This window comes from Macaca mulatta, chromosome 12 (assembly GCF_049350105.2).
Source record: "Macaca mulatta isolate MMU2019108-1 chromosome 12, T2T-MMU8v2.0, whole genome shotgun sequence".
Classification (NCBI taxonomy): domain Eukaryota; kingdom Metazoa; phylum Chordata; class Mammalia; order Primates; family Cercopithecidae; genus Macaca; species Macaca mulatta.
In genome coordinates, this window is record NC_133417.1 from 123,770,349 (window position 1) to 123,786,093 (window position 15,745).

At 41.2% G+C, this 15,745-nt stretch overlaps 1 protein-coding gene and 1 pseudogene across 6 annotated transcripts in view; one reads left to right on the forward strand and one right to left on the reverse strand.

Moving 5' to 3' along the window:
* USP37 (ubiquitin specific peptidase 37) overlaps positions 1–15,745 on the reverse strand; it is a 123,888-nt gene that overhangs the window by 87,834 nt on the left and 20,309 nt on the right. For all 6 annotated transcript variants that reach the window (XM_028831112.2, XM_028831109.2, XM_077957565.1 and 3 more), the window contains 2 exons: positions 12,998–13,176; positions 12,304–12,381 (listed from right to left, as the gene is read on the reverse strand). In XM_028831112.2, coding sequence (XP_028686945.1) covers positions 12,304–12,381; positions 12,998–13,176 — 257 coding nt within the window. The remainder of the gene's footprint in view (positions 1–12,303; positions 12,382–12,997; positions 13,177–15,745) is intronic.
* On the forward strand, positions 7,448–8,289 carry LOC144333482 (roquin-2 pseudogene; annotated as a pseudogene).

A 15,745-nucleotide genomic window follows, 5' to 3' on the forward strand; every position in this document is an offset into this window, starting at 1 on the left:
AGGATTTTCTTTAAATAAAAGTCAAATCAAAGACATTAAGATTATTAGATTTTCTTGGCCAAAAGCAAGACCAGATAAAATGACTCAGCTACTAAGACCAAAAGAATCAATTAAAAAGTAAACTATGGCCAGGTGCGGTGGCTCACGCCTGTAATCCCAGCACTTTGGGAGGTTGAGGCGGGCATATCACGAGGTCGGGAGTTTGAGACCAGTCTGGTCAACATAGTGAAACCCCGTCTCAACTAAAAATACAAAAATTAGCCAAGCATGGTGGCGCGTGCCTGTAGTTCCAGCTACTTGGGAGGCTGAGGCAGGAGAATCTCTTGAACCCAGGAGGTGGAGGTTGCCGTGGGCCGAGATCACGCGACTGCACTCCAGCTTGGGCAACAGAGTGAGACTTGGTCTTAAAAAAAAAAAAAAAAAGTAAACTGTTCAAGCTTGGTAGTTTATAGGTTTACAAAGAAAAATCAGGCTGGGCATGGTGGCTCAAGCCTGTAATCCTAGCAGTTTGGGAGGCCGAGGCGGGTGGATCACCTGAGGTTAGGAGTTTGAGACCAGCCTGGCCAACATGGGAAACCCGGTCTCTACTAAAAACATAAAAATTAGCCGGGCGTGGTGGCAGGCATCTGTAATCCCAGCTACTCAGGGCTGAGGCAGAAAAATCACTTGAACCCAGGAGGCAGAGGTTGCAGTGAGCCAGGGATCATGCCATTGCACTCCAGAATGGGTGACAAGAGCGAGACTTCGTCTCAAAAAAAAAAAGAAAAGAAAAGAAAAATCAAAATCAAAACTATATATTCCACATGAATAGAAATACTATTAGATAAGTGGCAACAGCATTTTAATTTATACTGATTAAAATTCTTTAGGATCATGAATACAAAGTTAAAAGCCTTTTTCTCCCCTGTATTATTTTCAAATACCTCAACCCATATAAGTAGAGAGTGTCCATTCAAATAAATGTTCATGCTTTAACAGTGCTAATTTAAGGGGAACCATCATGAAGTAAGCCTGTGGCAGACAATGCCTAAGTGTGCTCCACCTAGATTCCCTCTGACTCATTTTTGTATTCTCTCTTCCATACCTTCATACCAACTTATGTTTTTGATAGCCAGTATCAAGGGCTCTTCTTCACAGGACTGCCCTCAAGTTACTAGAGATACTTTGCCTGTAATCTCAGAGTCACAAACAAAGCCAGGCGCTACGGTAGAGAAGCCCAGCTCTCTTGATTTGGATTAAAACAACTTTATGGTGGAAGCTACATAACAGATTTCTCTAATATCAGGATGAAGACTAACCTTCATGTCCTTGTGTGACTTCTCCAGGATCACATCCATGCTTTGTTTCCTGCCCTTAACTATACTGCTTTCCTTACTCCCTTCACTATCTTCTCTGGGAGTACTTCCTCAGTAATTCATATGCACACTAATCTCCATTTCAGATTCTGCTTCTGGGCAACATAATCTACAACAGCTGGTACTAAAAGTGGGCCTAGGAAGCACACTCTAAGGATGGGATTCTGGAATTGGACTCTTGTTTGGCAACGGCAACAGAAATTCTGTTGCTGATAGTAATACCTCTGACATCTTATAGTGTTACAATTGCTAAGATTTTTATCTCTGGTGAATTAGGATGAAATAAGGTAGAGAAGGATAGGGCTCAGGTAGTATCTCCAGTATTTTAGAAATGTGGTCGAATGATTACACAATAGATTTTATTGGGGTAATGGAAATGTTCTGAAACTAGATAATGATGATGTAACATAACTCAAAAAATTTACTAAAAATAATTGACTTATATACCCTTAAAATGGGTCAATTACATGGTATGTAAATTGTACCTTAATAAAGTTGTTTAAAAATGTCCCAAATTATTTCACTCCCTATATTCAAGCTTCTCATCATAAATTCAGTCTATTTCTTCATCTTTTAATGGGGCTAGTCCTGTGATTTCCTTTTCCCAAAACAATGTGACAGAAGTTAACACTGTGTGAGTTCTGACCCTAAGCCTAAAGGTGCCCTACAGGTTTCCACTCACTCTCTTGGAACCCTGCCACTGCTATGTGAATAATCCCAGGCTAGCCTGTTAACAGTGGAAGACACATAGCCCAATCACCCTCACTACCCAATGGCCAGTTAAATCAGTGAGTCCATCCTAGACCAGTCAAACTCTAGCCAAACCATCTACTGATCACAGATGCGTTAACAAAATTAGAATCCAGGTACTATGAGCCAAACTGGGTCCAGATAAACAGAACCACCCAGGTGACCATAAACTCATAAGCAAAAATGAATAGTTACTATTTCAAGTCACTAAATTTTAGAGTGGTTTGGATACAGCAACAGATAACAGATGCAGGTGATATGGGGTAAATAATCCTCAAAAAGACTATGGTATTGACTGGTTGATGCTAAGTATTTCTGTGTTCAAGAGAGAAAACAAGCTCAGTTGAGCCAATTACCAACTTAAAGGACAAAGACAATGTGTAGAGTCACCCACAGGAGAGTTGCAGTCCAGACCTTGTAGAGCAAGACCATGCTGTCTGCAGCCAAAAATTATACCTCATCTGTAAAGTACGGCATATTACTCTTGGCATATTATTAAGCCCTGGAAGAGACAGAGCATCTGACTGATTGATGGTCATCAAGGGACTGTGCAACCAGAGCTAACTATCAGGAGCTGGGTGTTATCACACCCAAGAAGTCATAAGACCAGGAGAGTACAACAGCAATCTATCATAAAATGGAAGCAGGTATATTGGAATTGGGTCCAAGGAAGAAAGCAGAGATGACAAGAACATGCCTTAGGGGCATTTCCAATGTCAAGCTGAAACAAGGAGTAAACCTGGGCCTGATTAATGGATAGGTCATCTTGGTACATTGGTACAAACTGCAAATAAATTAATGCTGCACGATAGTCCCACTAAGGGACTGCCTTGAAAGATAGTGGTGAGGGGAAATCCTCCACTGTGCAGAGCTTTGAGACATGCATCTCATCATCTACTTTGTATGGAGAGAGAAGTGGGTCATGGACTCCTAGGTGGTGGCAAATGATTTGGATGAATAGTCAGGGGCTCGGAACGAGCAAGCCTGGAAGATCAGAGAGAAATGATTTATGGAAGAGGTATATGGATAGACTTATGGGAGTATGGACAAAGAGTGATCTGTTTTACATGTTAATGCTCACTAGAGAACAACACTGAAGAGACACTAAACAATCAGCAGGATAACTTGTCCAGTGCATGTCAGCCAGCCTCTGTCCTTAGACATTCTGTTATTTCTACAAAGGGACCATGAATAATATGTCCAGTGCATGTCAGCCAGCTTGTGTCCTTAGACATTCTGTTATTTCCACAAAGGGACCTTGAATAATATAACAGCTATGGTGGCAGATAGAAGCTATAAAAAATGGGTTCCCCTTCACCAAGGTTTATCTACTGTGGCTGCTTAATGTCCAACTGGTTAACAGAAAAGACCGAGTCCCTGATCCAAGGGCATCCCTTGAGGAAACCAGTCATTTAGTAGCAAATTGATTATATCAGATTTTTTCCACACTAAAAAAGACAGCAATTAATCCTTATTGGGACTGACAATATTCTAGACAGAGTAGTTCCCCCTTGTCTTCAGGGTACATGTTCTAAGACCCACAATGAATATGATGACATTCACAGATAGTACTGAAACCACAGATAGTACTGAACTCAACTACCACCAACTGGAACAAATTCTGTTCCTGGCTTCCACCCACAAATTTAATGCTACTTTATTTTTTTATTTTTGAGACAGGGGCTTGCTCTGCTGCCCAGGTTGGAATACAGTGGTGTGATCTTGGCTCACAGCAACCTCTGCCTCCCAGGCTCAAGCGATCCTCCCACCTTAGCCTCCCAAGTAGCTGGGACTACAGGTACATGTCACCACACTTGGCTAATTTTTGTAGAGATGAGATCTTGCTATGTTGCCCAGGCTGGTCTTGAATTCGGACTCAAGCCATCCACCTGCCTTGGCCTCCCAAAGTGCTGGATTACAGGTATTAGCCACCGTGCCCGACCTGCCCTTTCCATTCTAACTAAGCAATTACCCTGTACTGTGGCTGCATTTTCGCAGTTTGAGGTGCAACACAAAAACTAACATACATTTTTTTTTCCTTCTTCACAATTCCATGGATAGAAGATTCATTCTTACCATAGATCTTCGCAACCACAGCAAAGGGGCACGGTGGCTCACACCCGTAATCCCAGCACTTTGGGAGGCTGAGGCGGGCAGATCACTTGAGCTCAGGAGTTTTGAGACCAGCCTGAGCAACGTGGTGAAATCCCATTTCTACAAAAAATACAAAAATTAGCTAAGTGTGGTGGTGCATGCCTGTAGTCCCAGCTGCTTGGGAGGCTGAGGTGGAAGGATTGCCTGAGCCCGGGAGGCGGAGGTTGCAGTGAGCCAAGATTGTGTCGCTGCACTCCAGCCTGGGTAATAGCGCAAGATTGTCTCAAAAAAATAAAAAACCTGGCCAGGTGCAGTGGTTCATGGCTGTAATACCAGCACTTTGGGAGGCCAAGGTGGGCGGATCACGACGTCAGAAGTTCGAGACCAGCCTGGCTAACATGGTGAAACCCCATCCCTACTAAAAATACAAAAATTAGCTGGGCATGACGGCACGCACCTGTGATCCCAGCTACTCAGGAGGCTGGGGCAGGAGAATTGTGTGAAACCAGGAGGGAGAGGTTGCAGTGAGCTGAGATCACGCCACTGCACCTCAGCCTGGGTAACAGAGTGAGACTCTGTCTCAAAAAAAAAAAAAAAAGAAAAATCTTTTTTTTCTTTCTTTGTTGAGAGTTTTTACCTTTTCACTTAAAGGAGGCACTTTACAGTTTCTCTTTGGCACATCCGAATTGCCAGCATCACTACTGTCGTGCTTTGGATAATTATTAAGTAATATAAGGGTTACTTAACATAAACACAGCAATAGTTTCACAGTTGGTCTGATAACCAAGATGGCTACTAAGTGTCTAATGGGCAGGTAGCATATACAGTGTGGAGCCACTAAACAAAGGAATGATTCACATCTCAGGCCAGATAGAATGGGAAAGCTCAAGGTTTCGTTGTGCTACTAAAAATAGTACACCATTTAAAACCTATGTATTAGGGCCAGGTGCAGTAGTTTTCAACTATAATCCCAGCACTTTGGGAGGCCAGGGTAGGAGGATTATTTGAAGCCAGGAGTTCAAGACCAGCCTGGGCAACGCAGCAAGACTGCATCCCTACAAAAATAAAAATAGCCAAGACTAGCCAGGCATGGTGGCACATGCCTACAGTTCTATTTCGGAGGCTGAGGCTTGACTGCTTGAGCCCAGGAGTTGGAGGCTGTAGTAAGCTATGACCACACCAGTGTACTCCAGCCTGGGCTGCAGCAAGACCTTGTCTCAAAACCAAAACAAAACTTATGAATTATTTATTTCTGGAATTTTCCATTTAACATTTTTAGACCAAGGTTGACCATAGGTAACTGAAACCATAGAAAGTAAAATCATGCATAAGAGGAACTACTATATACATTTGCCTATGCTGTCTACAGTGCCTTGACCAGCATTACTATCCAAGGACTCATAGGAGTATCTCATTCACTAACAAGAAAACTCACATAATACCTCAGAACGAGGATTCCACTTTGCAGAATAGGAGGTACAACAAAAGCATATGACCAGAAGATTCACAGTTCCTACCACATACAGTACTACCCCAAAGCTGCTGGACTGATAAAGTGCGGCAATACCCTTTAAAAGTGCAGTATGCAGAGGATCTCATTAAGAATGGGGTGGCCTTCAAGATACCAACAAAATTATTCCATTTATAAAAAATACATGGGTCCAGCAACCAAGAAGTAGAAGCAGGAGTAGCCCCATTTGCCATTATTTTTCAGTAACTCACTTGGAGAATTTGTGCTTTCTGTCTCTCCAAATTAGATTCTGTGGGTCTTAGTTCCCAGAGGGGGTGCTTTTTAATCAAGAAAGACAGTTAAAGAACAATTAAACCTGAAGTTATGGCTGTTACCTAGTTATTTTGAGCTCCTCATGCAGGCAGATTCACAGAAAAGGAAAGGAGTTACCACACTGGCAGGGGTAAATGACTATTATAAGGAAGAAGGGTTGCTGCTATATAATGAGGGCAGTGAGGAATTTATCTGGAATAAGGGGGATTCACTAGGGTGCCTTTTAATGCTCTCATGCTCAATGAGCATAGCTCTCATGTAATTATAATGGGCAATTACAACAACCACAGCCTGACAAGCATATGGTGACTAAAGGCTCAAATCCCTCAGATGAAGATCTCGGTAATGCCATTCAGTCAAACTATCAAGATGAGTAGAAGTGTTAATAGAGGAAGCATGGAATTGATGGTAGGAAGAGATGTCAATATGGGCCCTAAGATCACCTGCAGCAACACACTGTAGTTAATCCCACTAAGCCTCCTTTTGGAAGATTCTTCCCCGGAAGTGGGAAGCAACAATATGAAGAATCCATGACAAAATGGAATAAACTTAATACAAGACAGGATTCAACATAAACGGTACAAGCTAGGGGAAGGGGGAACTATAGTACCAACTCTTTTAGTGGACAACAGTGATGTCCCATCAGAGTCCCTAAGATCCTTTTTATCCTTTACACACCCCTAAACTGTGTATTTTCAATGTGGTTCACCAGTCAGCATCTGTAGTTCTTCAGAGGACTGCATTTGAACTACTTAAAACATTTTGCCCACCTGGACAGAGCCAGAGCAACTGGTAACCAAAGACGGTCCAGTATGAAAATATGAAAGCCCAGTCTCCCTGCCTCAAGCTGGGACAACCCAAGAGTTTCCCTGCTAGATCAAGATGAAGCCTATTCTCTGTGGTACTTTTACCTGAGATCACACTCTTCCTTGGCTTCCTCTTCTTCTCTGGCCTGCTTCTCCCACTCTGTTATTTGTCTCCTCTATAGGCACTGCTTTAAATGTCATTTGCACAAGTATATTCATCTAGGTCAGCTTCTAAGGAGTGCAAACTTAAAAAAAATCTAGATGTGATGGTGTAAAAAGTATTAGTAACCCAGAACAAGGATCAGTAACCTAGTGCTTATCAGACAGACTTCTAATTGGAACAACTGGGACTTCCCAAAAGTGTAGTCAATGTACTAGACTGGCATGCACAACCACGTTCTGGTGTACCTCCCTGATGTGCAGAAACAAGAATGCTAATAAAGTAACCCTACATTTCTTAGTTAGTGTTCTGGATCAGATCGAAAATAAGGCAATTGAGGTCCGCCTCCGTGGTGAGGAGGAGGAGGAGAAGATGGAGGTGGAGGGAGAGGGAGGAGGAGGAGGAGGCCTCGTTGCGGACAGCCAACGGGGCTGTCCCTGTAGCTCCCGATGGAGTTTGAGGTCATGAAATCTCCGCCAAGCTCTGCCTCGGCGAGACGAGGCGCCTCCGTCGCCCTTAGTGACCCCACCTGGGCCCCCTCAGCTTACAAAACACTACACAGCAAAATAATGATCTGCTAGACTGCTAACCCGAGCATCCAGCTTCCACAATGCCTGTGCAGGCAGCTCAATGGACAGAATTTCTGTCCTGTCCAATCTGCTATAATGAATTTGATGAGAATGTGCACAAACCCATCAGTTCAGGTTGTTCACACACTGTTTGCAAGACCTGCTTGAATAAACTTCATCGAAAAGCTTGTCCTTTTGACCAGACTGCCATCAACACAGATATTGATGTACTTCCTATCAACTTTGCACTTCTCCAGTTAGTTGGAGCCCAGGTACCAGATCATCAGTCAATTAAGTTAAGTAATCTAGGTAAGAATAAACACTATGAGGTTGCAAAGAAATGCATTGAGGATTTGGCACTCTACTTAAAACCACGAAGTAGAGGTAAAGGTGTAGCTAGTTTGAACCAGAGTGCACTGAGCCATCCAATGCAAAGGAAACTGGTGACACTTGTAAACTGTCAACTGATGGAGGAAGAAGGTCGCGTAAGAGCCACAAAAGCAGCTCGTTTCCTCGGAGAAAGAACTGTAACAGAATTGATATTACAACACCAGAACCCTCAGCAGTTGTCTGCCAATCTATGGGCCGCTGTCAGGGCTCGAGGATGCCAGTTTTTAGGGCCAGGTAAGATAGGTTACTATCTTACCTTTTTTATTAGCTATTGGGGCTTGAGGATCCTGAGACTCAACCCGTCTTTATATGTACAAATATTGATATAATTAAAGATAAATTTGTTTTTGTTGTTGTTAAAAAAAAATAAAATAAAATAAGGCAATTACATGCAAGATCTGGAAAGTGTAAATAAGGTAGAAGCATTATTATTCCACTATTTTTGATGCTAAATATCACCTTGGTTTTTCTGTACAGGGTTTCCAATCTCGGAAGTGACAGCATGGTTCTAGAGATGACAGCTTTCATGATAGATTCCAATTCAGCTGTTAGCTTAATGATAGAATAGCTGGGAGCATCTTTGGTGATCTGGTTTGAGGCAAACCTCTCAAAATAATTCCTGAAAACTTAACTTAGAGCCTGTCTTTTCAACTATCCTAATGATTCTGTAAGCCTTTTAATACTTACTGTGTACAAATACCTTTGTGCATAAACTCGCTAGAGTGAATTTTGTTCCTTTCAACTAGACCTTGAATATACAAAATTTGTTATTAAAAGTGGGATGCTACCGTAACAAACCTAAAGTATGTAGCAGTGGCTTAGTAAGAGGGTAGGGAGGTAAGAATACCGATATTACAGATGAGAAAGGTGGTGACCATTTTATGCCTTAGTAAAATATTTGATAAATACGGTCATATTAACGTCTTGAAAGGCAGATCTCATACTCACTGAACCTATAGCTCTACAGTAAAAGAGTACAACAATTAAGGATACTGGTCTGTGTTAGTGCTTCTTTTTGCTTTCAACAAGGTCCTATTTGAGACATATAAATTTAGGCCAAAGCTAATCAGCTTGCAACCAGTGATGAAAAGAAACACAGCAGGCCAGGCGCGGTGGCTCACGCCTGTAATCCCAGCACTTTGGGAGGCCGAGGCAGGCAGATCACGAGGTCAGGAGATCGAGACCATCCTGGCTAACACGGTGAAACCCCGTCTCTACTAAAAATACAAAAAAATTAGCTGGGCGTGGTGGCGGACGCCTGTAGTCCCAGCTACTTGGGAGGCTGAGGCAGGAGAATGGCGTGAACCCGGGAGGCGGAGCTTGCAGTGAGCAGAGATCACGCCACTGCACTCCAGCCTGGGAGACAGAGTGAGACTCTGTCTCAAAAAAAAAAAGAAACATAGCGGACAGGCATGATGGCTCATGACTATAATCCCAGCACCTTGGGAGGCAAAGGAGGGCAGATCACCTGAGGTCAGAAGTTCGAGACCAGCCTGGCCAACATGGTGAAACCCTGTCTCTACTAAAAATACAAAAATTAGCCAGGCATGGTGGTGCACGCCTGTAATCCCAGGTACTTGGGAAGCTGAGGCAAAAGAATCACTTGAACCCAAGAGGCAGAGGTTGCAGTGAGCTGAGATGGCACCACTGCACTCTAGCCTGGGCGACAGCGCAAGACTCCGTCTCAAAAAAAAAAAAAAAAAAAAAAAAAAAAAAACAGGATGGGCACGGTGGCTCGCACCTGTAATCCCAGCACTTTGGGAGCCTGAGGCAGGCAGATCACGAGGTCAGGAAATCAAGACCATTCTGGCTAACAAGGTGAAACCCTGTCTCTACTAAAAATACAAAAAAAAAAAAAATTAGCTGGGCGTGGTGGCGGGAGTCTGTAGTCCCAGCTACCTGGGAGGCTGAGGCAGGAGAATGGCGTGAATCCGGGAGGCAGAGCTTGCAGTGAGCCAAGATCATGCCACTGCATTCCAGCCTGGGCAACAGAGCAAGACTCCATCTCAAAAAAAAAAAAAACAAAAAGCAAAAACAAACAAACAAAACAACATAGCTGTCTGTGCCAAGAGCCTAGAATCAAAATTGTCTGGTAATTGGAGACCATGGGATAAAAATATCCAATTGCTTTTGATTCTCAAACTGAGGCAATGGTAAGAGTTAACTAGACAGTCAGTTTTGTGAGAAAATAACTTTGATATTAACATTAGCAGAAGCTGGGTAAGGGGTATACAGGAACATTCTATGTTATCTTTGTGACTTTCCTGCAAATTAAATTATTTCAAAATTTAAAAGTATGTTAAAACAAAACATGCCGGTGCAATGGCTCATGCCTGTAATCCCAGCACTTTAGGAGGTCGAGGTGGGCAGATCACTTGAGGTCAGGAGTTCCAGACCGGCCTGGCCAACATGGTGAAACCCTGTCTCTACTAAAAATACAAAAATTAGCTGGGCATGGTGGCGCCTGTTTGTAGTCCAAGCTACATGGGAGGCTGAGCCAGGAGAATTGCTTGAACCTGGGAGGCAGAGGTTGCAGTGAGCCGACATCGTGCCACTGCACTCCAGCTTGGGCAGCAGAACAACTCTCCGTTTCAAAAAAAAAAGAAAAAAAAAAAATTAAAAAACATATACATATATTGGCCCCAATTCTTTCTCAAGCCTGCTTCTTTTATCTTTAAAGAATCTTTAAACTTGGATGAAGCAGGCTATAAAAGCTATATGGCCTTGATGAAAAATACAGTCTTCAAAATCTATTTTGGTGGTGGCCTTTAAAGAAAACAAACAAGGAAAACCTGCCAGAGGGTAAAGCCAGGGGTCACATGGAGTACAATGGGCAAGGTGGTTTCTCCCAGACAACGGAATCAGACTGCTAGATGGGCTAACCAGGAACTTATTCCATCGCTTTCACTGTCCTCACAATTTCCACCTCGCAAGATTTTATCACTGCTATAGTCCCAAGACCCCTGCAGTTTCCTATTCTTGTCTATTTTAAACAGAAATTTTTATTGTGATTATTCTGTTCCTACTCCAGCAATGTATAATGATGTGTGCATGAGGTCTGGAGCGGGGAATGCAAATTAACTTGCCTTTTAGTTTTTAGGTATTAGACCATGAGGGGCACGGTCCAAGGGACATTTGGACCTTAGAGAGAAGACTGCACCCAGAGAGAAGGATCACCCAAAGATCCTAGACTCTGAGCTGGATACAATGTTCTCATGAGATTTGGCGTTCTTCTCCATTTGGATAGAGGAAAGGGTGTTCTATGTATGGAAGAATAGTGAACTGGGTTATTTCAGAGGCCGTAGGGGCAAACTAAGGCAGACTATTAGTTGTATTAGTTGTCCCTAAATAACCACTGTACCCTTTTGCCACAACAGTTGGAACACAGGCATATTTCTCAGACCTTTTCATAACCTGATATAACCATGTGATTAAGTTCTGGCCAATGTGATATGCACAAAAGTGGTATATGCAATTTCCAGCCTAAGGAAAACGGTATGCCCTCCCTTTGCTTTCTTCCACTAATAGAAATGGAGACATGAAAGTAGAGACTGAAGTGGCTACTTGAGTCCACAAAATGGAGGCTGCTTATTAAGGATGGCAGATCAATAAGACAGAAAGAATCTGGGTCCATGGTGATTATAGTTTCAGATACCAGTCCTACTACCTACTCAGACTTTTACATATATTACAGCAGCAAATCAATTAATACATGAAGTTTATTTGGCTTTTTCCCAACTCCTTTCTGGTGACCCCTTGACCTCAAGTACCAATTAACTATCTACCAACTGATTCTGTTAAGGTATTAATTGAGATTTTAACTGATAACTGTATAATTAGTTTTCTCCCCTAGAAGACAAAAAAAAACAAAACCTCACAAAATGAGGATGATTATTATGAGTTGGTGAGCACCCTGGGTTGATCTATTCCCTTTTGTTCAACGGAGAAAACACCTCTGAAAGATTAATGCTACTTGCCTAGAACACATAGGCTCACATCCTTTAACCTCTAGGCTGACGTTTTACATGAGTAAAGTAAAAAAGTAAATTTTTTTAAAAATTAAGCATAAAGAAGACAAGAAGGGGTTCACACTAAAACAGCAGCCAGCAAGAAACATCTGTTTAGAGTTCTTCAGTTCTATTCTCCCACTAAGTACTGCAGATTTTAAAAAAAGGCAGGATAAGAGAAATGCAATGAAATGATCAAAGCAATGGCAATGGCTAATTTCCCTCTCTATTGAGCCACAGTCTACTGTCACCAAACCACTTTAAATTCTGCTCTTCCATCTTTGGAATTCTGATAAATTAAAACCATTTCCCCAATCTTCCCCAGGGGTTACAAATACCAGTCTAAGAAATACTGCTCTAACACTATAAAGGCCCTTAAATTAACTTACGATGATGAATCATTTTCCTTAGGGTAATCTTCATTCAATTCTGAGCCAGTTGATATCATTCTTTTCCTCTTTTCAGTACTACAGAGAACAAAGAAAAGGTTACTTTTAAAAAGCCATAATTCATATCACAAAAATTCATAAACCAACATACTTAAGGACAGGAAATGGGACTACTATTATTTAATTCTCTAAACCATTTTTTTTTTTTCCAGACAGTCTCGCTCTGTCACCCCAGTCTGGAATGTAGTGGCGCGATCTTGGCTCACTGCAACCTCTGCCTCCCAGGTTCGAGTGATTCTCCTGCCTCGGCCTCCTGAATAGCTGGGACTATAGGCGTGTGCCACCACGCTGGGTTAATTTTTTGTGTTTTTAGTAAACAAGGGTTTTCACTATGTTAGCCAGGATGGTCTCAATCTCCTGACCTCATGTTTGGCCTGCCTCAGTCTCCCAAAGTGTTGGGATTACAGGCGTGAGCTATCACACCTGGCCCATATTTAAATTTATATGCTGTATATTTTCATGCTCAATAAGTGCCAGTGACATAAACTACATTGACAAACACTTGTAATCACTACATCTACCAAAAATGTACTCTGTACTTTATTTCCCCTCAAATTATTGGTATTTCTAAAAGGCCTAAAAGACATTTACAAACAGATACAGCTAATGAGTAAGAAAAAAAAGTCTCTCCTACCGATTTTCTAGCAACCCTGATCTAAGAGGTGTTGATGCAGATGTCAAAGAAGGAATTGTCCGAGTAACAGCTATTCCACTTCCTGCTACAGTCTTAATCGATCCTCTACCTGGATTACCAAGAACTTTTCGAAATGGAATATCATCTTTAGTTTCCAAACTTCCTCTTTTCGCAGAAGCCTGTAAAAATAAAGTTTGAGATAGTTAAATCTTCAAATTAACTGAAATACTTTTAGAACAGTGATTCTCCAATGGCAAGGTTTAAAAAATACAAATGGAGCCAGGTGCAGTGGCTCATGCCTGTAATCCCAGAAGGCCAAGGCAGGAGAGTCACTTGAGCTCCACAATTCGAGGTTATAGTGAGCTATGACTGTACCACTGCAATCCAGCCTAGGCAACAGAGCAAGACCCTATCTCTAAAAAAAGGAAAACATACAAATGGAGATATATCTCTAGCGATTCTATTCCAGTTGGTCTGGGGTAAGGTTCATTCATCAGTTTTTTTTTTGTTGTTGTTTTTTGTTGTTGTTGTTTTTTAAAGCACTCAGGTGATTCTAATGTACAGTCAGTGTGAAAAACTGAGCTTGACACTTATTTTCCTATGGCTTTCTTATAAACTTAAAAACTCCACAGCACACCTGGAGAGGAGGCAAGAACACTACTTTGAATTACTAACAAAAAATAAAAATAAAAAAGACACACAAAGACATGGCTCTAGTGATCAGCATGAGAACTGATCTTTGGAGGAAAAAAATATCCAATTATGATTATGACACGTTAAGAAAAAGTGACAGTGACATTTGGTTGCCACAACTTAAATGCCAACAAAATAGTCATATGACTCTTGAGGGGGTTCTAGTTTGGAGGAATGAAACATATGATAGGGAGAGGGAAGGTGACAGAGTTCACTGTGAGGATGAGTCAAAGAGTCTACCCTTAAGACACAGCAAGAACACTCAAAGAGAATATGGCAATGTAAGCATTAGTTGGGAAATAGAGCTTTACATGAACACTCTGCCAGTTAAGTTTTATATCTCTACATTAAGAGCTATGTGATTTTTCTATGGAAGTTATGTCCCATTACTTTTGTTTTACAGAATTACAATCTTAGGATAGGAAATTTTAAAACTTCTAAGGTCATCCGAATGAATACTTTAAAAAGTTAAATTTATTTTCAAATGAGTGACACATTCTCAAGGTTCACAAATCAAAGTAATATTAAAAGCCACAGACCAATGGTAAGTCTCACTATCCCCATCCATCACTCAGTTCTTCCACTTCTCCTTTTCCCACTAATTCTTCCCTTGTTCTGTTATGCAAATACAAATCAATATTTTACTTTTTGTTATACAAACAGTAGCATACTACATGTCCACTGTTTTGCAACTTTTTCAGAATTTTGAACATCATCCCATCCCATAATAACATATGTATATATATAACACATATATATTTAAGATAGAATCTTACTCTGTCACCCAGGCTGGAGTGCAGTGGCACAATCACTGCTTCCTGCAGCCTCAACTTCCCAGGCTCAGGTGATTCTCCCACCCCAGTCTTCGAAGTAGCTGGGACTACAGGTACACACCACCATGCCCAGCTAATTTATGTATTTTCTGTAGAGACAGGGTTTCACGTGTTGCCCAGGCTGGTCTCAAACTCCTGGGCTCAAGGAATCAGCCCACCTCAGCCTCCCAAAGTACTGGGATTATAGGAGTGAGCCACCACGCCTGGCCGCATAGTAAGAAATATTTTACATCAAAACCTATTATATATATATGTATAAATAAACCAAAATAAAACTTTGAAAAATCAGTATTTATCCTTAATATGTACAATATGCTCTATTATTTTCTATTCTACTTTTTAAATTTAATTAGTCATGACCCACAAAATTGAATTTATGACTTCACTAATGAGAATTATTACTTGTGAAACCATAAATACTTGCTTCTGCTATATGTGTTAACACTTATGCATTTAAATACTATTTCAACAATTTAAATTCCTACCAAGGAATGTATGAATCTCAAAATAATTATGCTCAATGAGGGAAGCCAGACCCTGCCCTCCCAATATTACACATTCATTCCATTTATATAAAACTCCAGAAATTACAACCTAATCTACAGTGGGAAAAAACATAACAGTGGTTGCTTCTGGATAGGGATCAGAGGGAAGGATTACTAAGGACAATAAGAAAACTCAAGAGTTATGGTTAAGTTCACTATGTTGATTATGATGATGATTTTAAGGATATATGTAAGTCAAAATATATCAAATTGTACTTTAAATATATACAACTTACTGCATGTCAATTATATCTCAATAAAAATGTCCCCCCAAAAATCTAACCTATAAAAAGAACCCGACAAAAATGAAATCTTATTCACTGCTTAGTCCAATAAATGGACTAAGTGATCACCTCTTTGCATAGCCAAAGAGAATTCATAAATTTACTTACAAAAGAGCTTCAAAGTTCTCTTACTCTATGGTTTGGGTTTGCTAAAATGATACATTTCAGGTATGCAGAAATACCCTTGATAGTCTATGACTATCTTTTTTTTCTTTTTTTTTAGATGGAGTCTTGCTCTGTTGCCCAGGCTGGAGTGAGATGGCACGAGCTCAGCTCACTGCAACCTCCGCCTCCTGGCTTCAAGCAATTCTCCTGCCTCAGCCTCCTGAGTAGGTAGAATTACAGGTATGTGCCACCACACCTGGCTAATTTTTGTATTTTTAGTAGAGACGG